Consider the following 23,272-nt stretch of genomic DNA (forward strand, 5'->3'; position numbering starts at 1 on the left):
CAATGGCGGATTCTATATTTACAATTTACATTAAATTTACAAGCAGAAAAACTGAACGCTTCTCTAGCGAGGAAACAAATCTGCTTGTGTGTGTAATTCTGATACGTGCAATGACTATGTCCATTATAACATGAATTCATTTTTATATTTGTGCACACAATAACAATCTTTTACATTTTAATCCTTTAGTTTTTCATTTTTAAAAATGTATGTGTGCTGCTGCATAAAAATGTATGTGTGCTGCTGCATAATACTTACATGCACTTTAAATAACAAAACAGACCAACACACCCGTGGGTGCAAATGCATTTGCTATTTGAACACATGGATCAAGACGTGAAAATGACAACTGCATCGGGCTGAAACTAGCAAAAAACTCTTGCGTGTCGCCTGGCTGCCCATTGTGCCAGGTATATGATAGGGCCCTTTGTGTCGTAAAGCAAGATATTCACCTTCAGACTTTAGTATTTAATGATTTAATTATTAATATTAGGACTAGAATATTATATACACATTTGTTCTGTGTATTGGTTATTGGACACATAAACAATCTATCAGTATCAGTGTTAAAAATACTTTATCAGTCAATTTCTAATCTTCATTTTAAAAAAAGTATGTACTTTACATTTTCGCTTATTTATTTTGTGTGTGTGTCTTTTTCAGTCTCTTCTCAGCATTCGTGGATCTCTCTTTTCGCCAAGGAGGAACAGTCGCGCCAGTCTGTTCAGTTTTCGCGGTAGAGCGCGAGATTTCGGCTCAGAGAATGATTTTGCGGATGATGAGCACAGCACATTTGAGGATAGTGACAGTCGCCGCGGCTCGCTCTTCGTACCTCATTGTATTGAGAGACGAAGTTCCACTGTCAGTCACTGCAGCCTTGCTCCCAGAGTTATGCTCCCAGCCAACGGAAAAATGCACTGCACAGTAGATTGCAATGGAGTGGTCTCCCTGGTGGGTGGGACATCTGTGCCAACATCACCAATCGGACGTTTGTTACCTGAGGTAGATATATCTATATTATATATCTGTTAAATATTCTTTGGTTTATATGCTAGTTACTGACCCCAAATTACTACTGAGCAGTAGTGTATATTGTTATTACAAAATATTTTTTTTTTAAAACATAGCTTCTTCTTTTTTTTTTCTTTTTATTCAACAAAGTATCCTAAAAAAGTATCACATGTTCTGAAAAAATATTAAGCAGCAGAACTGTTTCCAACTTTGATAATGAATCATCATATTAAAATAATTTCTAAAGGATCATGTGATAATGATCCTGACAATTCAGCTTTGCATCACAGAAATAAATGATAATTTAAAGTATAATACATTTTAAAACAATTATTTTAAATTGTAATAATATATCACAATATTACATTTTTTATGTATTTTTGATCAAATAAATGCAGGAAAACTTATTTCAAGAAACTTCTTTTAAAAACATTAAAAATAGTAATGTTTCCAAACTTGGTCTGCACTATATCTATATCTATATCTATATCTATATATATATATATATATATATATATATATATATATATATATATATATATATATATATATATATATATATATCTATATATCTATATATATATATATATATATATATATATATATATATATATATATTTAAAATCTATAATATGCTCAGTACTAATGATATTTTTTTGTTTTCCTTCTAGGGCACAACCACTGAGTCTGAGGCACGTAAAAAACGTTCAGGATCACACCAGCCGTCTGATTATCTGGATGAGACAGTAACCAGAAAAAGAGCTATGAGTGTGGCCAGCATTCTGACAAATACTATGGAAGGTCTGAAACACTGACCTCACACATGTATACAAATGTGTTAAGATTGCTATTTGCCATAATAGTTTCATTTCGTTCTCTGTGCTTTCTAAAGAGAATAAAAAATAAATAAATAAATAAATAAATAAATAAATAAATAAATAAATAAATAAATATATATATATATATATATATATATATATATATATATATATATATATATATATATATATATATATATATATATATATATATATATATATATATATATATATATAGCTCCATTTGTACTTCATTTGTACAAGCCACAAATTTGGCTTTCTCTGGCAAATTTTATGTTACTTACTGATTAAAAAAATCATCAGTCATTTGTTCAGTTGTGTCTGAGTATTGAACATTCTGTACAACTACATAAACATATGTTCGGGTAAAACTACAGGTGAATTAGTTACATACATGTATATGTAAACAGGTATGTTTTAGATGCTGTCAGTATGTTCATATTATATATTTCACTGTACAACTAGTCATACAAAAACGTACAATTACATACGATTAGCTATAAAAGCTAATAAGATCACCCTCACACACACCACTCTCACACTGATGTACTGACCTTTAAACACTGATTTTATGTCACGTAGCTGCTGACACTGTGACATGCCAGTGCAATTATTTTTGAACGCCTCACATGCACTCTCAACCTCATCACCTTATTTTCAATCACATACACACACATTCCTCCAACAGACAATGCAGACATGTAAACGATTTGCAATTCAACCATAATTTGAAAGCTATTTGAAATCCATACTAAACTGTAAATGATTTCTGTTCACAGAACTTGAGGAATCACGGCAGAAGTGCCCTCCATGTTGGTACAAGTTTGCCAACAGCTTCCTGATCTGGGACTGCTGTCCAGCCTGGCTGAAAGTGAAGAGGATTGTGAAAATGGTGGTGATGGATCCATTTGTAGACCTGGCCATAACCATTTGCATTGTTCTCAACACCCTCTTCATGGCTATGGAACACTACCCTATGACAGAAGGATTCAACCATGTGCTGTCAGTCGGGAACCTGGTGAGCTCTCAATGCCAGATTCTCATTATAATACAGTATTTTTTAATTGATTTAATTGTCTTAAATAAGCATAAAAACAGTAGAACAGTAGAGCAAAACTGTTCAACTCCTTTGATGCATAAAAACCTTTTTTTAAACATTGAGAATGCAGATTTGAAACATTTTAGTGCACTGTGTAAATGTTCTATTTGTTGTTTTGTATTGATCTTTAGTTCCGTTGGTAGTTGTTAGGATTGTTTTGGTGCTGATCTGTTCCTGTTGGGCTGTGTGCAGGTATTCACTGGAATCTTCACAGCAGAGATGTGTCTGAAGGTAATTGCTCTAGACCCATATTACTACTTCCAACAAGGCTGGAATATCTTTGATGGCATCATCGTGAGCCTGAGCCTTATGGAACTGGGCCTGGCCAATGTTGAGGGACTTTCTGTGCTGCGATCTTTTAGATTGGTGAGCAAATCTCTCATCTCATACAGTGGTGTTCAAAAGTTTAAGACCACTTGTGAAAATGCTTATGCTTTGCCTTTTTATATTCATTATAAATTGTGTCATCAACCTAATGTGAGTAAAATTCAAGCCAGTAACACTTGAGCTTTTGGAAATCAACATGCTTGTGTTGTTTTGTGCAAGTTTTGGACTCTAGTGTATGGCTGATACCACTTCAGAAACTCAAATGTTGGCTTTTTCATACATTTAAGACTCCATGAATTCAGGGTAATGGCTTGATTCTCATTCTCTCTCTTAGTTAAGAGTCTTTAAGCTGGCAAAGTCTTGGCCCACGCTGAACATGCTGATAAAGATCATTGGTAACTCCGTTGGTGCTTTGGGAAATCTAACCCTCGTCCTAGCCATCATCGTCTTCATCTTTGCTGTGGTGGGAATGCAGTTGTTTGGAAAGAGCTACCGTGAGTGTGTCTGCAAGATCGCAGAAGACTGTGAGTTGCCGCGGTGGCACATGGATGATTTCTTCCACTCCTTCCTGATTGTGTTCCGAGTGCTTTGCGGTGAATGGATCGAAACCATGTGGGACTGCATGGAAGTGGCGGGGCAGTCAATGTGTCTCATCGTCTTCATGATGGTCATGGTCATTGGGAATCTGGTGGTAAGATCAGTCATGTCACACAGAGACACCTGGAAGATAGTAATCTTTCTTCTTTCTGTCTTCCATTTTATTCCTCTCATGTACATTTACTTTTGCAATTTTATGCTTTCTGCATTAAAAAAAATGGATTTTGCCAAGTAGAATGTGCTACTGGATCAACATCTTTGTAGGTCCTGCAACAACATTCATATGAACAAATCATATTTTGAATTTAAAATAAGGGTATGTAATGGTTAAAGGTTTGGGATAAGCACTGTGTTTGTTTTCCAGGATGTTGATCCAGGAACACTTTCCTACTTTTCAAATTCAGTCATTTCATATATGTGTTTAGATAGTTTAGACACTTAAGATATTTCAGACATTGTCATTAGTGCACGTTAATGTGGTGTTCTATAATGGCATCGGTTAGCTAAAATATTTGCTTTTGCTTGATGCTCCATGAATGCTCCTCAGCATAAAGCTCAAGACCAGCAAAGCTATTTTAAATTGTTCAGTCAAATGAATTGAGAATTGATCATGATCCTGTTGTAAGAGTGGATCTCATTTCTTATTTTCCTCCAAAAGAAAAAAAAAAGTAAGCTTATTTTAGAACCATAGAACCAACAATTAAGTGCATTTCAATGTTTTCCTTGTAATAAGGCATATTTATTTTGCTTTATTTTATTTTATTTTTTTTTATTTGAGGTACACTACCATTCAAAAGTTGATGGCCACTGGAATACTGGAAAAACAGTAATACTTTAAAATATAATTAGAATTTAATAACTGTTTTAAGTTTTAACCCTGTGATGCAAAGCTACATTCTTCAGTGTCACTTGATCCTTCAGAAATTATTCTAATATGCAGATTTAGTGCTCAAGTAACATTTCTTATCATTTATTTGAAATATTTTTTTTTATATCAGTGTAAAGTTTTTACTGTTGCTGTTTATAAATTTAAGTTAAATCTAATCAATTTAACTTGTTAAATTAAAATGTGTATTTTTCTTTTAATCTTCTAACCCAAAACCCTTGACCCAGAGATTTTCTTAACACATTTCAAGAGATTTACCCATACACATTATGATCATTTCTGAGTCAAATCTGTTAATCTTACTGGTGTTTGATCATGCTGATTCTCAAAGTGTGTGTTGTTGTGTGGCAGGTGTTGAATCTGTTCCTGGCCTTGCTGCTGAGCTCTTTCAGTGCCGATAATCTGGCCGCCACTGATGACGACAGCGAAATGAACAACCTGCAGATCGCCGTGGGCAGAATACAGAAAGGTATCGCTTTGGTCAAGTCCACTTTACGCCAGTTTCTCCAAAGCCTCTGCCTGGCCGGCTCCAAACCTTGTGCTCTAGACGAAGAGAAACCCCTTGATGACCTCCACAGTGACGGCAAGGAGAATTGCTTGTCCAATCACGTTTCAGTGGCCGTCGATCTCACTAAAGACTATCTGAAGGAGGGCTGCATCTCCCCTGGCAATGGGGTGGAAGGTCACGTAAAGTATGGGATTGAGGAAGGCGACTACATGTCGTTCATACACAATCCCAGCCTCACTGTTACAGTACCGATTGCGGTGGGGGAGTCGGACTTTGAAAATCTGAACACGGAAGATTTCAGTAGTGACTCATCTGACGTTGAGGGCAGTAAAGAGGTAAGCCAGATTGTGTCAAAACAGAAATGTCACTTTTTAAAATGCAGTTCTAAAATGTTGTGCTTTTTCAAAGAGTTGCTATATAACATAATGTAAAAAAATGCTTGAAGTTATTGTTTTAGGTTTGGTGGTAATTCATCAGGAGTCAATGTCTCTTTCCCTATAGGGGACAAACAGTTGTGTTGAGTCATATTACCATTGCATCATTCTCTGCTCAGAGCTGCAGCCCATTGTGTGTGTGTGTGTGTGTTTGTGTTTATTGTTCCATGGGCTTCAGGGCAGTTTGCCCCTGTTCATCTGCAGCTAGTTAAGACAAACCTCTGGGCACTGTAGCAGGTAGACTTTCTGAGTTTTATTCATTATATCAGTACAACATTCTCATAAACACGCGCAGCCTCGCACACACATAACCTCTCGCACACTCTAATGTGTATTATTTACGACCAACTGAGCAGGCATGGCATCATGCATCCCAGACTATGAATGAGGCTGTTGAGGAAATTGCTAAATTCAGCATCCTTGCCCAGGGTGAAATTGAGTATGCTTAACTATGTGTGTGTGTTAGTGTGTTTTTTATGTGTTTTTGTCTGGCTGTGTGTGTGTGTGTGTTTGTAATTCAGCACATTTCCATGCTTTTCCAGCAGTACTGTCACCCTGCTTAATCTTTTCTCTCTCCCCTCTTCTAACTATTTCTATATCTTATTTAAGTGGTTCAGTGTTGAAGTTGCAGACGTTATTATCCATGTTATGTGAAGTGTGTATCTCCTCTCTGTGTGTGACCTGTTATTGCAGCGTTATGACAGACGAACCCCAGGTTTTCTCTGAGAGAGCCCTGTAAGAGACTCACCTTCCTTCTCATCCACACTAACCATGGAGACTGCCTTTGTCATCTAAATCAGACCAAACTCTCGTCTCTCTCTCATTTTATCTCTCTTTTTGGATCGGATTGCCCTTTTGTTTTTCGTTTCTCAATGCCTGTGCCCTTCCCTCCCTCTTAAACAACCCTATTTTGCACCTAAGAGAGACAGCTGTCAGCCTTTTTTATTTTGGTTTGTTTTTTTTCTTCATGACGTTGTGTTTTATGTTGTAGCACTGGGCTTCTTTGCAGTACCTTCAATCATATGGAATGAGCAAGATCATCATTTTACATCAATAGCCCATCGAACATCTCTGTTACATTAGCTTGTATGTTTCATTTTTATTTTATTTTTGGACAAGCTATCAATAAGAATTCGGAGCTAAATTACCTGAAAACAGGATGCCTTCGAGTGTGCATGTGCGTGCGTGTGTGTGTGCATGTGTGTGAGGAAAAAACATAAAACTTTAATTATTGCAGTCAATTTAGAATTAGTCCATTTCTGGATTATACATATTATAATGAAGTAAGCTAGTTGATTCAGCTAAAAGCTTGGTATAAATAGGGTTTCGTGATAAACAACTGCTTTTGAGTTGTGAATAATTATGAATAATATATTATATTCATATTTTTAGACATATGAAGGAGGATTATAATATTGTTATTTATGAATCTGCAAATATTCAGTCATATATTGCACTGTAAACTGCTGCAATAGTGGGAATCTGTCTTCATAGCAGTCGGCTATTAGAAGGCATTTCTTAATCAGCTGAGGTGTGTAATTGCTACAGTAATTGCATTTATGTCACTTGTTTGTGCATATACAATCAGGAGGTTCTGCTCTGGTTGGAACCAAGCCGACGGTTAATTTAAGAAGATATTTCATGATAACTCAACTTTACAACTTCTGTGCCTCATGCCACTTTATATTTCTCTGCCAATGAGATATGTTCCTGATCGGATTAGAACATTTCAACCTTTTTTAGAGTTTAATGCATCAGTTAGACTTGCTTTAGATTCAATTAATTTCTAATGAATGAGAAGCTTATTTAAAGCTTATTTAAAGACTCTATAGTGAATCCATTCAGTTCTGGTTCAGGGCAGCTTGTTTAGGTTTGCTCAGCCTCTTATATTCCTACTGTGATAAAAAAAAAAGGTTAGAGTCATTCTGGAAGATTCTGAAATTGCACACAGCATGCTTACATCATTCCCCCGCGCCGCATTAGCTGGGTGCCACGGCAACCAGCACTCCAGCTCAGTTTTAGACAGCATCCTCTATACATTTTTTAGTCTCTCTTTTTCTCTAACTGACCGTTTTATCAATTCAGCGAAACCTTCAGGACTTCAGATCTACAATAACATCAGACAATATAATTAGAGTCCTAAATCAACAAATGTAGTTTTAGGAGAAGCTTTTATTTGCCATTGTTCTGCAAAATAGCAGCACAATAGCCTTTAACCACTGTTGGACAAATGTCTGAAGGGTTAATATCATTAGAAAATGATGGCATCCAACAGAATATGTTTTCCTAAGAGCTTGCTATCTCTGTGGTAAGATCCAGTTAAAGTCGTTTTCCCCAATCAAAGCTAATGAAATGCTGTCTCAGACTTAGCATGTGGCTCTGGTGTTAGTTAACGCTAATGCGGCTCCCCTCCTCTTCAAACTGACTGGCGGACCGAAGCTTGACCACTGCTTAACGGAATGGACTTCCAGCCTGTGTTTTCATGTCAATCAAGGGATTGCACTCAATGGGATGGGGTCATGTGATAATCTGAATCATGCCAATCCAAATGTATTGGAATTATCCAATAGAAATCATTTGTTTTTGGAAGGGGTGGGGAAAGGTAAGGGGTTGACATCTGCACTGGACATGAAAATACTCAAAGCACCCAACATCTGATGACAAGATCACAAGCTTGGACGAGAAAAAAATGCACCTTGAGAAACAAAAAAACATGCATGAGGAAGGAATGAAGGCACATCAAATGTACCCACAGCTGACTGTGAGATTATACGGTGAAGCCAGAGACGCTTGTCTTCACGCCTGGCTGCTAATTAGAAAATCAATTCAATGAATCAAATCAATCTCTAAATCCACGGGCTTGTAGGTACTTTTGAATGATCTGAAACTGCATGAGACTGAGAATATCTGCAAAAGCAGAATGGATGGGATGGTGTGCTTCAATCAAACCTAATCTTGTGCTTGTATATGTGTGTGTGTGTTTGCTTTCTTGTTTCTGGTTGTGTGGTTGCATGGATGCCTACGTAGAAGCTGCCTGTTGATGCGGTTCTCAGTTCTTCAGAAGGTAGTACAGTGGATATCCGACCCCCTGGTGAGGGTGTGGAGTCTGTGGAGCTGGAGCCTGAAGAGTCCCTGGACCCAGAGGCCTGCTTCACAGAAGGTGTGTGTGTGTGTGTGTGTACCTTGTATTCCCTAAGTTATTGTGAACAAAAAGTCCCCACAAGGATAGAAGTAGTAGGACATTTTTTGGCCCCCATGAAAGAACAACTTGTACATCATTCAGATCGATTTTATTTTGACAAATCTAAAAATGGCAAAAGTTTTGTGCGAGGGGTAGGTTTAGGGTAAAGAAAAATAGAAAAATACAGTTTGTACAGTATAAAAACCATCTATGGAGTGTCCCCATATAACATGGAAACCAGTGTGTGTGTGTATTTGTGTACAAATAGGAAATCAAAATTAATTACCTTATTAATATACATTTCTCATTCTATTTGCCAGTGTATTATTTCAAACATGATAGATAGCTCTGCCTTTTAAACTATTTTCCTCCAGCTGTCAATGAGCTGTGCCAAATAATGGTTACTGTTAACCAAAAACCAGTATTGGTTAATGTTAAGGTCTGATGGGTGAATTGAGGTCAAGACGCACTAATGCTCCACAATAAACTGAAAACTTCTTGACTCCATTGTGGTTATGGAATAGCTGCTTATAATGATCAATTTCTAATAAGTCTCAGCTTTGTCTCTTTGAAATGTCCTGTTACACCCTTAAATACAATGTTACAGAATCTAAATGAGTTGTGAATATTGCTTTGACTTTTAAGGGGAGCACAGCTTGGGAAACCAGATTTAAGTGATGTTCATCTAAAAAGATTTAAATGTACTGCAGTTCTGCAGGACTAATTCACTCACCCATCTCCCTCTCTAGTCCGTTTATTTGAACTATGTGCAAAACTGGGGCCTGTTCTTCGTACGTCGCTAACTCAGTTAGGTGGATTTGAATGTTGATGATTTGGTGTGATCTTGGATCGTTTGGTTCTTCGAAGCTCATCCCGGAGCTGCTGTCATAGCAACAGGTCCGTAAGATTAAACCTGCTCGAGAGCAGCTTATTTCATGCAAACAGGATTAGATCGCTTCTTTTCAACCAGAACTGATACTCAAAATATGTCCGCTACCACCGCTACTTTATTACAAGAGTATCGTACTGATCCAGGGACAATAATTTAAAATAATAATCATTAAAAAAAATTATTTAAAAATAATATAAAAAATGCTGTGTAGTCCATAACAGCCTACTATAGACACAGCCAGTTTAACTCACTGAAATATTTATTTGTCATAAAATTATTACTTCATAATTGTATTAGATTCTTACACACATGCTATACAGATAATAGAGTCGTGCATTATTTTGAGTAACACGTAACAAATCTGTCAAAATATAAAATGAAATGAATAGATAATTTCTACATTGAAATAAAAATGTAAAGACTACACAACTATTATAAATTGCGAATCTAAATAATTGGGAATCATGAAAAAAATTCGAATAAAATAAAAACATGTATCTATTATCTGTTTCATGTATCTATTATAACATTTATGTAGTTTTGTTTGCTTGGCTGTTTCCTTATAAAAGTCCAAAAATTTGTCAAGTTTTTCGTCGGGTGTCATTTTAAATTACATGACGTCATTACATTGCCGTCTTGCCACCAGCCAGTCGCTGCACTGCTGATCATGGTTTCGAGTATCGATACATATCCCCTTTTTATGCCAACACATGAAAGCGCAATTATCTCAGATAACTCAATCCAGCGATACTAATCATACACAACAGCTGTGTTCGAAGAACCCAATTAGCCGGATCATGATTAGCACGATGATATCATCTTGGATGTGTCATTTGATCTTGGATGTAATAAGCAACGTACGAAGAACGGGCCCCTGGCCTATTTATAAATAGTCATAAATATGAATACAATAACATACAAAACAGTGAAAAATTTAATCTTTTTTTAAAAGAAGTTGATACTCTCATTCACCAAAGATGTTCTAATTGATCAAAAGTGACAGTAAAGATGGTTAAATTGTTTCAACACATATCTGTTTCAAATAAATTCTGTCCTTTTGAACTTTCTATTGATCAAAGAATCCAGAAAAAAATTACATTAAATTTTAAGATTTTTCATCATTAAAAACAAGAAATGTTTTCTGAGCACCAAATCAGTATATTAGAATGGTTTCTGAAGGATCATGTGACACTCATGAGATGTGTAGTAATGATGTTGAAAATTCATTTAAAATACATGAAATACATGTTTGGTGAGCTTTTTGGTGAGCATTAGAACCATTAAAAAAATTATGACCTCAAACTTTTTAACAGAAAGCATATCACCACCAACTTCTTTTTATTTTTTTTTATTTTTTTTTTTGTATTCAGCAATTTCAAGGTTTTAAAGATTACATAAAGAACAGTAACAAAACAGCCTGTTTAAGGCTTAGAGAGAAGGTTGAATATATGGAGCTGAATTAAAGCATAAAAATTTATACATAAATGTACAGTTTGGCCCCTTTATGTCATATGTAGTACCCAAGCAAGACTTCTAATATTGACTATGTGGGACATTTTGGTAGAGTTGACTTTTTTCACTGAGCTCAATTGTTCTGCTGTCAACTCACATCAAGTGACTTTTCTCTGTGTCTTTTGCTCAGGCTGTGTGATGAGGTTTCAGTGCTGTCAGGTTGATGTGGAGACGGGAAAATGGAAGAGTTGGTGGACTCTCAGGAAAACCTGCTTCTTTATTGTTGAGCACAACTGGTTTGAGTCCTTTATCATCTTTATGATATTACTCAGCAGTGGAGCACTGGTGAGCACCCACACATAAACACAATATTCTCACCCACTCAATCATTTTTGTTTGACAAACATTCTACAAGTAAATTTGTTGATTTTAATGTGTATTCAGGCTTTTGAGGACATTTACATCGAGCAACGTAAAACAATAAAGACAGTGTTGGAATATGCAGATAAAGTCTTCACATACATCTTTATATTGGAGATGCTTCTGAAGTGGGTTGCGTACGGCTTCACCAAATACTTCACCAACGCCTGGTGTTGGCTCGACTTCCTGATTGTTGATGTATGTATAGACCTTATGTACTGCTATGCAGCTGTACAGTGTGTGTGTAAGTGGTTAGTGTGTATTCTCTGGGTTTGAACAAAAGTTCCCTTTATGATTGACTACATGTGTTGGTTTTACAGGTGTCACTGGTGAGTCTGGTAGCAAATGCTCTTGGTTACTCTGAACTAAGTGCCATTAAGTCCCTGAGAACACTGCGTGCTCTTAGACCTTTGAGAGCATTGTCACGCTTTGAAGGAATGAGGGTAAGACACGCAAACACACATCATGTGGTGTGATTTAACCAAGCAGGACATGTTTCTGGATGCCTAACCTTATTCCTAACCAAACCGTTACAGAGCAATGACTGGCAGGTAGGCTTGTTGCGATAGTCGGTGTTACCGGTGATACACGGTGTTTAACCCACCTACCGGTCATATCACTTGACCACCGGCAACGTCCCCATCGTGTTGAAGTTTTAGCCTATAGCAATAAAGCACTTAGTTAGTGACTACGTGCCTTCGTAATTTAGCGTTAGTGGAACGAGCGCCGCAGTAAAGCAGCAGGTGTCCGATTTCATTTATCATTTGAGATCTGGTTTCAAAGCGAAATGCAAAAGCACCTATTTGGAAATATTTTGGATTCAAACCAAATGCCAACAGGGACCCTGAAAACGTTAACGAGGCAACCTATAAACTTTGCCTGATGAAAGTGGCAGCATCCGGAGGTAACACTTCGAATTTACACGCACATCTTCAAGCACACCACAAAGATGAAGCAGCCAAGATGGGTCCGGCGGCAAAAAATCGACCACAAAAGCCTGACACATAAACACAGGCTTCGATAAGTGGTGAATTTGCGCAATGCACAAAATATAAAAGGGACAGTGCGAGGTGGAACACGTGCACTGACGCAGTGACGAAATACATATGCAAAGAAATGGTGTCTTTTAATACTGTTGAAAAGCAATCTTTCAGAGACCTCATAACCACACTCGACAGCCAATATTCATTCGTTTCATATTCGATGGTTTTGCTGTGTTTTATTTTTTGTTTGTTTGTTTGTTTTTTGCTGAAAAAGGCAGGCACTTTATTTAAGGAATAGCAAATTTTTTTATATAATTTCTTGTTTGATACTTGCACGTTGTGTGCAGTGGTTCGTTTTATTAATAAATGCACTTTAAATTTGTTTCATAAGTGCTTTTGTTTAGTTTTTGCATGGTGTGTTAAGTTATTATTCATTTTGCAATAAATATGTGTGTAATACAAGCGAGTGTCTTATTGTTTTGAGTATTTTTATTAAGAATAAAATAAATTAACCCATGATTAATTCAAACAAATGCTACTGAATTGCCGCTAATTAAAGTGAAAGTAAATTGAGACGTGTGCACGTCTGCACGACCGCATTTTCGCCCACCCGAAATCCCCGACACGCAACCCCGGTGACACCGGGATTACCGTTTTTTTTACACGTCGTTTAACCGGTGGAAAAAATCCGTCACCGCAACACCCCTACTGGCTGGTAAGATTAATGATGTAACAGTTCAAATTACAGATAGGCTTCAGTAGTTACAATTCCATGTAACTTGTACAAAATGAAAAATTTGCTAAAGATTTAAGTAATTTTAGGATATCCAAGATGCACTTTAGTTTGCTTCTTCATTGGAACAGATTTGGAGAAATTTAGCACCCTAAAATCCATCCATGTAAGATCCTTTGCAGTGAATAGGAGCTGTCATGTTAACTGATGGACTGGAGTCGTGTGGATTACTTGTGGATTACTGTGATGTTTATCAGCTGTTTGGACTCTCATTCTGACGGCACCCATTCACTGCAGAAGATCCATTGGTGAGTAAGTGATGTAATGCTACATTTTTCCATATCTGTTCAGTTGAACTCATTTCCATCTTGGATGGCTAAAGGTAAGTAGGTTGTAAGCAAATTTAAATTTTAGGTGAACGATTTCTCTAACATCAGACCTAAACCTAAAATCTGATCAATTCATCCCAGTGCTGACCAATAAAGTTGATCCTGCAACATGTCCTACTTGAGAAAAAAGCATACTTTCACACATTTTTTTTTTTTTAAATGTTGTCAGGAAGCTGTAATCCTCTTGCTTGCTGTTGGTGATTATTAATGAGAACATCCTTATCACATGAATAAATGAATTTTGTATGTAGACTGTAGTATTTTTAGACCTTTCTCTTTAGCGTGCATGACTCTCTGCATGTGCTTTGGTGAGAGCTCTCTGATCGATTCTGATGATTCTGTGGTGGTTTTGTGGTGTTTGTGACTTGACCTCACATTTCTTTCTCTGTTATGTGTCTCTTTTCATTTGCAGTAAACAAATGTTGTGACGTCATCGTGTCTCCACAAGGTTTTTTTCTGTTTTCATTTTTTTCCTCCACATTTTGGTAACTCAAAGATATGTGTGATACGCCCCTGTTTATATGTTAAAGTCCTATGTTCTGTGAACAGAATTGCAGCTGGTTAATAATTAGAGATATTTAGCTATTAATTATAGAGCAAATTAGGCAGATGACACATTAGCCATATTTCAAATAGGCCTACTCCATTTTTGATGCTAACCTTATTGTAGGATAAAATAGGCTTAGCTTTGCTATTCTTAAAACCCCGTTAACCTTCTAAAAGTCATCTTGTCATTTCCTAGAATTGTATCATCTTAATTCTATAGAAAGGATTTAGTATTTACCAGCAAGTAAGTCATCCACTATAGAAGCTCTGGAAGTTCATTGCAGTTTCGCAGCTCTTGTATCCATAACAAGAGTTTCAAGTGAATATATATGGAGGTATTTGTGTTTGACATGATGTATTTGTTTTCTTCTAGGTTGTAGTGAATGCCCTGCTGGGAGCCATCCCTTCCATCATGAATGTGCTGCTGGTGTGTTTGATTTTCTGGCTCATCTTCAGCATCATGGGGGTGAACCTTTTCGCTGGGAAATACTATCATTGTGTTAATATCTCCAGCGATGAGATGTTTCCCATCAGTGTGGTCAATAACAAGTCAGAATGCCTTGCCCTGATTGCAAACAATGACACAGCACGATGGAAAAACGTGAAGATTAATTTCGATAATGTGGGAGCCGGATACCTGGCGCTACTGCAAGTGGTGAGTATGCCGAATGCATAGCCCGACTGTGATTTTGTAGCATATTCACACTATATATGGATTTTTGATATTGATTTTCTTCTTTTCGACAAGGCCACATTTAAAGGATGGATGGACATCATGTATGCAGCTGTGGATTCTCGTGATGTTAGTGTTTCTCTTTACTGCAGTAAACAGATCTTTTTTAACCATTTAGAGTGCAATGTTACATTCAAATCTTTAACTCTTTTCTATAATTCCATGTTACTGTCTGCTTAAAGGGGGGGTGAAACGCTATTTCATGCATGCTGAGTTTTTTACACTGTTAAAGAGTTGGATTCCCATGCTAAACATGGACAAAGTTTCAAAAATTAAGTTGTACGTTTGAAGGAGTATTTTTGTTCCCAAAATACTCTTTCCGGTTTGTCACAAGTTTCGGAAAGTTTTTTTCGAGTATGGCTCTGTGTGACGTTAGATGGAGCGGAATTTCCTTTTATGGGTGCTAGGGCACGTTTGCCGGAAGAGCGTGCGCTCCCGTATAGCGAGGCTGAGCAGCACAGACATTTCACTGATCAGAGCGATTCACTGATCAGAGCGAGAGCGTCGCGAAAATTCACAAAAGAAGTGTGTTTTCAACGGAGTTGTGCAAGTGTTTTTGTTTGTTCCCTGCATTTCGAAGATGCTTGTTCACAAGGCCCAGTTTGACGACGGATTTGCGTATCGTTTATTTCTTAAGGATGATGCAATCCCAAGGAAAAAGGGTCACGATAGTGTGTTGGAACCGCAGGCGGTGAGTAAAACTGCTTCAAATATCTCTGCCTCCTTGTTAGTGCGTCCCCTCCCATGCCGGAGACCCGGGTTCGAGCCCCACTCGGAGCGAGTCGTTGCTGCTGCTGCTCTCGTTCAGTTTCAGCCTCGGGATCTGATTCTGGATCATAAATAAACGGCTGAATCTGACTGTAAGCCATTGTTTGTTTTGGATGATGGGTTTTCCCTCACGGTAATGTCAGAGCCTTTAATATGTTTTTCAACGGCTCTGGGTAATGTCACAGCTTCCACATGCTCTCAACGCAAAAGGCTATTCGCGCTCGTGATTCTTTAGCTCCGCCCACATGTCACGCCTCCAACCGGTCGTGTTTTTCCGGGAAAAATCGGTACAGACTATCTTTCTCTTATGAATATAATAAAACTAAAGACTTTTTGGATTTATGAAGGATGCAGTACTACTCTATATGTACTCAAGATTAACAGGATATTGAGTGAAAACGAGCATTTCACCACCCCTTTCATATGCTATGTTTTTTATTTGTGACTACCTAAATTAAACATTTTATTTGAGGTAAAGCACCATGAAATAAAACAATTGCATTTTTAATGTAATGTTGTGGTTTACTCCAACTAAAGATGAACTTTGTTCATTGGGCATTTCAATGTTTATTCAGCTTTACTGTGACTATTTACAAAACTTTTTTAAAAAAGGAATTCTTTCACATTTGAATTGTTTAATAAATATATTAATTATCTAATTATACTAACCAATTAAATGACTTAATGAACATTATATTTCAAATAATTTACTAATAATTATTATTATAGATACACAATAAGGCAAATGATTGTATTCTTGTTTGGAAGTAAAAAAAAAATAATTACAAAAAAATTTGCACGTACCTCTGGTACTGTTGCGTATATGGACAATGCAACACATGGACAATCATGAACAGTTTTTTTTTATACTGGAGCAGGAGTGTGCTCATGAAGATAAAGTTGTGATGCACATTAGTAATGCAAATGTGTAATAACACACAACATTTTCTTGTACTCACAGTTGGAGCAGCAGCCTGAGAGGGAAAAAAACCTTTACATGTACCTGTACTTCGTCATCTTCATTATCTTCGGCTCCTTCTTTACCCTTAACCTCTTCATTGGTGTCATCATTGATAATTTCAATCAGCAGAAGAAAAAGATAAGTATTTAAACTGAGGAAGGTGAATTTAAACACCTTAATAAAATGTAAGACATAATGAACAACTGATAAGGAATATTGCACATATTACAATGTATGTGCAGTCTCAAATCAACCACTGTGTGTTTGTTAAGTTTACTTTCAATGTAATGTGATATGTACACAGTCTGTGGCTTTGGTGAGTGAGCACAACACACAATGGTAGTGTATTGAACTGGTTTTGTTTATAAAGCACACACAGTGGTAGATAAATAGGACCTGAACTGCCTCTTTGACATTCCCTGAAGTTCAGAGTTGAAAAACAGAGGCCTGGTTGCATTATGTTTGTGTTGTGACATATTGAAACCATGGTTTTAACCAGCCTTCTGCATTTGCTCTTCACCTAGGAGGTCAGGATATCTTCATGACAGAAGAACAGAAGAAATATTACAACGCCATGAAGAAACTGGGATCTAAGAAGCCTCAGAAGCCAATTCCCAGGCCTGCGGTATGACAGCTCACTCACCCTAACTACTAAGAAATTTAATTCTATTTAAAGGGGACAAAACACACACAGTTTCGGCCAATCTAAAGTTAATCTTAAGTTCTTATAGAGTAGTATTGAATCCTTCATATCCCTGTAGAGTCTTTAGTTTGATCATATTTATAAAAGAAAGGTACAGCTTTACGCTTCTCCCCGAAAACAGCCGAGCTTCTGGAGGCGTGCCTCGGATGGAGCTGAAGAGTCGTGAACTCTTACCAACAAAACACAGAAATTTGATGCAGTTTTACTTACCACCTGCGGTACTGACCCATGACCGGGATCTTTCATAGCTGGGAGCATACATTCTTTCATTCTCAAACCATCTGTAAATCCAGCATTGAATTGTGCCTTGATTATAAAACATTTGTCACCGAAATCATGGGAACAAATAAATACTTGTGAAACTCCTGCATCCACTGTTCACTTAACACCGGGTTCTTTGGGAAGCTGCTCAAGGTGATCTTTTCCTCACATCCGAAAACACACTTGTTTGGAGACATTCTTCTCGAGCAAGTCCTGTGCAGCACTGCGATGACTTCTGTAACTCAATGAAGCAATTCGATGGGCTGCTCTTGCTCTCGCCCTATTTGAAGTGTGCATGCGCTCTTCCAGGAGAAGAGCCCATACAAGGTCCGCCCTTCTTGACGTCATGAAGGGACATGCTTGAAAAAACTTTCTGAAACTTATGTGAACCTGGAAGGAGTGTATTTGGCACAGATATGTCCAACATATTTTTTTTTTTTTTACTTTGGCCATGTTTAGCATGAGGACAGGGTTGCCCAATTGCTACTCAAAACTAGCCTAATCGATTATCGAAGGGATAAATATCATGTTACTGGAGTCGTTTGAACCAGCAGACATGAAAAACAACTCGCGCCCACAGTGTTAAAGTAGCCCAATTCTGTGGGAAAACCACGGACTTGGCAACAATGCATGAGAATCCAACTCTTTAAAAGTGTAAATAACACAGAATGCATGAACAAGCTTTAGAGCCACCCCCCCCCCCACACACACACACCCCTTTAATACAGAATTTGTCAATAATGCCAATTTCTCTGTACTTCACTCTAGAACAAGTTTCAAGGCCTCATCTTTGACTTTATCACCAAACAAGCCTTTGACATTGTGATTATGATCCTGATCTGCTTGAACATGGTGACCATGATGGTGGAAACCGACGATCAGACAAAGGATATGGACAATATTCTGTACTGGATAAACCTGGTTTTCATCATCCTCTTCACTGGAGAAGCTGTTCTCAAGATGATCTCCCTGCGACAATACTACTTCACCATTGGCTGGAATGTGTTTGACTTCGTAGTTGTGATTCTGTCAATTGTTGGTAAGAAATTCTTGGAAGTTCTACAGACTATTACTATTATAATACTATAAAAAAACATTTAGAAGATTTAATCCAGAAACATAATTTATAAACACTCTGTAAATGTTATTCCTTCTTAACAGAAAAAGTGCAGTCATATTTACAGTTGTTCTGTGAATTTTCACTGACAAAATCCAGTCCTTTCTGTTGGAATCTGTATGATCTGGAATTTCACTTAAGAGTGAAAGATTTCCCCATACAGATTTTACAATGGATTAAAATAGGTAACAATGATTACCGACATTTTGCTGACCAACTTAAAGCTGCATGGTTTGAAAGTGAATTCTGTGTGAGCTGTGCTTCATACATTGCTACATTTATGACAATAGAAAATGCACACAAAATGTTGCCGAAATTTTGCCAATGTGACCCCACCTTAAAGGATTCGTTCATTTCCAGAATAAAAAAATCCTGATACTGTAATTTACTGAAAATGTCATCCAAGATTTCCATATCATTCTTTCCGCTGTCGAAAAGAAATTTAGGTATTTGAGGAAAACATTCCAGGATTTTTCTCTATATAGTGGACTTCAATGAGAACCAACGGGTTGAAGGTCCAAATTGCAGTTTCAGTGTAGCCGAGGAATAAGGGTCTTATCTAGTGAAACAATCAGACATACACATTTATATATTTTTTAACCACAAATGCTTGTTTTGCACTTGCTCTGCAATGCATGTCTGTGATACATTTACATTATCACGTTGGAAAGGTCCTGTTCTTCCTCTGTGTACTCTGTTTCAGAAAGGAAGGGTAGGGTGAAAAAGGTTCTTTGCGCATTTGCTTTGTAAACACTGGGTCGGTTCTTCCACCTATGCGTGACCTTTCCAATATAATGTGTGAAGTTGAGCCAGTGCAAGATGAGTATTTGTGGTTAAAAAGTATATGCAGTTTTATATTTTTAGAGAGTGACCAATCGTTACTCTAGATAAGATACTTATTCATTGGCTGGGCTCGTGTAGAGCCCTTTGAAGTGGCATTGAAACTGCAGTTTGGATCTTCAACCCACTGGCCACTATATGGAGAAAATCCTGGAATGTTTTCCTCAAAAACCTTTTTGACTGAAGAAAGAAAGACACGAACATCTTGGATGACATTGGGGTGAGTCAATTATAAGAAAGGGAACTAATCCTTTAACTGATCTGAAAGACAAAAGTAGCCAAAGAAGACAGTTTAGGCTAATGTAATGCTGGGAATGCCATACTATATTTGAGTAGAGTATGCTTTGAGCATAAATCACCTTTAAGATTAAATGTTGTGGAAAATTCTTATTGGACTTGTGTTTTGTCTTTTTGTCAGGCATGTTCCTCTCTGAGATGATCGAGAAATATTTTGTATCGCCAACCTTATTCCGAGTCATCCGGCTTGCCAGAATTGGTCGCATTCTTCGTCTCATCAAAGGAGCCAAAGGCATTCGTACACTCCTGTTTGCCTTGATGATGTCACTTCCTGCCTTGTTCAATATTGGCCTCCTCCTGTTTCTGGTCATGTTTATTTATGCCATTTTTGCAATGTCCAACTTTGCCTATGTGAAGCGGGAGGCAGGGATTGATGATTTGTTTAACTTTGAGACATTTGGGAATTCAATGCTTTGCCTGTTCCAGATTACCACTTCTGCAGGATGGGACGGCCTCCTGGCACCCATCCTGAACAAACAAGATCCGGACTGCGACAGTGAAATGGAGCACCCAGGCAGTTTGTACCGCGGCAACTGCGGAAACCCCTCGGTCGGCATCTTCTTCTTCGTGAGCTACATCATCATCTGCTTCCTGATTGTGGTGAACATGTACATCGCCGTGATCTTGGAGAACTTCAGCGTAGCCACAGAGGAGAGCGCTGAACCACTGAGCGAAGACGACTTTGAAATGTTCTACGAAGTCTGGGAGCGATTCGACCCCAACGCCACACAGTTTGTGGAGTACAGCAAGCTTTCTGAATTTGCAGACGCTCTAGATCCTCCGTTACGCATCGCCAAGCCAAACAAGATCCAGCTCATAGCCATGGACCTGCCCATGGTAAGTGGTGACCGCATCCACTGCCTGGACATCCTTTTCGCCTTTACCCTGAGGGTACTGGGAGAGGAGGGCGAGATGGATGCCCTGAGGGGACAGATGGAAGATCGTTTCATGGCCTCCAATCCCTCCAAAGTCTCGTACGAGCCCATCACGACAACCCTCCGCAGGAAACAGGAGGAGATGTCATCTGTGATAATCCAGAGGGCCTTCCGACGGTACCGTTTAAGGCAAATGATAAAGAAGGCCTCTGAAGCCTACCGAAAACAGCTACAGGATGGGGAGGTACGTATCCTGGAGAAAGAGGTGCTTGTCATCGGAAAGTTTCAAGAGAACTCTGCATCGGACAAAACTGATATGACTCTCTCCTCTGCCTCTCCGCCATCTTATAACAGTGTGGCCAAGTCAGAGAAAGACAAATATGAAAAAGAGAGGAGAGACAAGGAGGACAAAGCAAAAGATGCAAGAGACAGAAAAAAATGAACGAGGGACTGAAACAGAGACTGTTCTTTTCAACTGAGACACTGTTTACAGAGCAGAGCGCAAGCACTGGGGTGCAATTCACCTCGAGCGGTTTTGGAACTAATGCCAAACTGAGTGTGTGTGAGGCGGAGTGTGTGTATGTGCGTGTGTCTAGACTATTGTGTGCATGTGCACCGAGCTAGCCTTAGGGTGCATTTATGGTGTTGACTGAAAGCGTTGATTCGAGGACAGTGCCAGTGTCGACACGACGAACACACACGCTTGAGTATGACTTGAATCCCTAAGGATCCTGGTGTGAAACAAAATGGCATACAGAGTGGTGTGTGAGTTTGTCTTTTAGTTTTGAGTGTTGTTACACAATCCCGAGGATTGAAAGAAACTGTTATAGTCATCAGTAGCTAGTGCTAACACTACCGCTGGTGTCTTTCTTATTGAATGGCGTATTATATACCTGCACATTTTTGTTAGCTCATTTTTTTTATCATGTTGAACTTTTCTACTCATGGGTTTGATTGTCCGAACTACTTCATGTAAGGGCACGTCTGTGGAAGGGGCTGGGGAATGTCAATCATATCCGGTAGTGAATTATCTGATCTCATTTACTTTAGCATTAGCAATTACCGAACAAACCACACACACACATACATATACACTGGTAGGTTCCAAGTGCTACAAAATCAATCACTCAATCAATCAATCACACAGTAAGTTGAGAGCAGAAAGCTACTGTACTAATCAGGACTTTCACACATAGAATGTTTTTTTTTATTATTATTATTATTTATGGATCAAGGTGTAGACCATGTCTGCACTGTCTTACTGAACACAATCACGAAAATGGATTAATTGAACACAATCTTCCACTGTTGATAGCAGAGTGAGCCAAACTCAGTGAATTTGTTCTAATGTTTTGACTCAAACCTATTCACGAATGTTCTGGGTTCAGTGTATCTTAACCTCATTAACATCAATTGACAAATTTTTTGTTACTATAAGGCACTTATAATGGAAGTAAAAGAGGCCAAGCAAATAAACATGAAGATTCACACTGTTTAGCCACATGTAAAATAACCACAAAACTTTAACATTATATGTTATATTATAGATTATACATGTGTTAATAGTGTGATATAATCGCTTATCTAATCTTGTCAGTTATCTTTCAACTCTGTTGTAGTGACAGTGCCTGTTAAAGCCTGTAAACCTGGTAATTTAGCACAATATCTGCACAGACACCAAGAGAGGTGATGCGATTTGCTAGGCTGTTGTACCACATGACCAGAGTTTTTATTTATTTATATCTTAAAGATATACTATATTATCCACATCCTGTATTTGGAGTGTTTTTTTATTCTTCATGCCAAGTCTACGTATAAAACCTGTAGATTGTCAAACCGTTACCTTTTAAAAGAACATAAACTTCTACCTGTTCGTTATTTCCAATGACCAAAAACAGACATAGACAGAAGTTGTTGTCTATGTCTTTACCTGATACCAGGTGCATAACAACATGATTCCAGAATGGCAACAACCAGGAATAATATTGAAAACATATTGAAAGCAAATATGTTTATTTAGGCAACTTTTAAATTGAAAGCTCATAGTTTTTTTTTCCCCCTTTTACAGAAGATTAAATATAAGTGTTTTATCAAAAAAGCTGTATATCTTGGCTTGTAAAGCCTCCAGATGTTGGCACAGTTTACTTCTTTTGTAAGTGCCTCATTTTAACCTTGATTTTAGCTTATTTAAAGTGTGAGTTGCAATTATTTTCAGTGGTAATCAATATTATGCAACAAATGCTGTTCATTGAACCCTAAATATTCTGTTAAGTTGTACACCCCATATTGAAAGCATATATATATATCTGTTGCTCAATTGGTAGAGCACTGCTTTGGTTGGGGGTTCGATTCCCCGGGAACACATGATATGTAAACATTGATAGCCTGAATGCACTGTAAGTCATTTGGATAAAAACGTC

General features: G+C 37.8%; 1 protein-coding gene across 3 annotated transcripts in view; it reads left to right on the forward strand.

The window, feature by feature from the left end:
• The window catches only part of LOC113050845 (sodium channel protein type 2 subunit alpha-like), a 39,927-nt gene extending 17,320 nt beyond the window's left edge, over positions 1-22,607 (forward strand). For 2 of the 3 annotated variants that reach the window (XM_026214221.1, XM_026214220.1), the window contains exons 12-27: positions 664-1,002; positions 1,683-1,812; positions 2,630-2,868; positions 3,142-3,315; positions 3,611-3,967; positions 5,111-5,602; positions 8,729-8,861; positions 11,417-11,571; positions 11,671-11,844; positions 11,967-12,089; positions 14,671-14,952; positions 15,046-15,099; positions 16,760-16,897; positions 17,280-17,384; positions 18,492-18,762; positions 20,099-22,607. In XM_026214221.1, coding sequence (XP_026070006.1) covers positions 664-1,002; positions 1,683-1,812; positions 2,630-2,868; positions 3,142-3,315; positions 3,611-3,967; positions 5,111-5,602; positions 8,729-8,861; positions 11,417-11,571; positions 11,671-11,844; positions 11,967-12,089; positions 14,671-14,952; positions 15,046-15,099; positions 16,760-16,897; positions 17,280-17,384; positions 18,492-18,762; positions 20,099-21,294 — 4,362 coding nt within the window. In that variant the 3' untranslated portion in view covers positions 21,295-22,607. The remainder of the gene's footprint in view (positions 1-663; positions 1,003-1,682; positions 1,813-2,629; positions 2,869-3,141; positions 3,316-3,610; positions 3,968-5,110; positions 5,603-8,728; positions 8,862-11,416; positions 11,572-11,670; positions 11,845-11,966; positions 12,090-14,670; positions 14,953-15,045; positions 15,100-16,759; positions 16,898-17,279; positions 17,385-18,491; positions 18,763-20,098) is intronic. The other variant, XM_026214222.1, reaches the window with a different exon arrangement.
• Positions 22,608-23,272: the final 665 nt, after the last annotated feature.

This window comes from Carassius auratus, chromosome 31 (assembly GCF_003368295.1).
Source record: "Carassius auratus strain Wakin chromosome 31, ASM336829v1, whole genome shotgun sequence".
NCBI classification, from domain to species: Eukaryota; Metazoa; Chordata; class Actinopteri; order Cypriniformes; family Cyprinidae; genus Carassius; species Carassius auratus.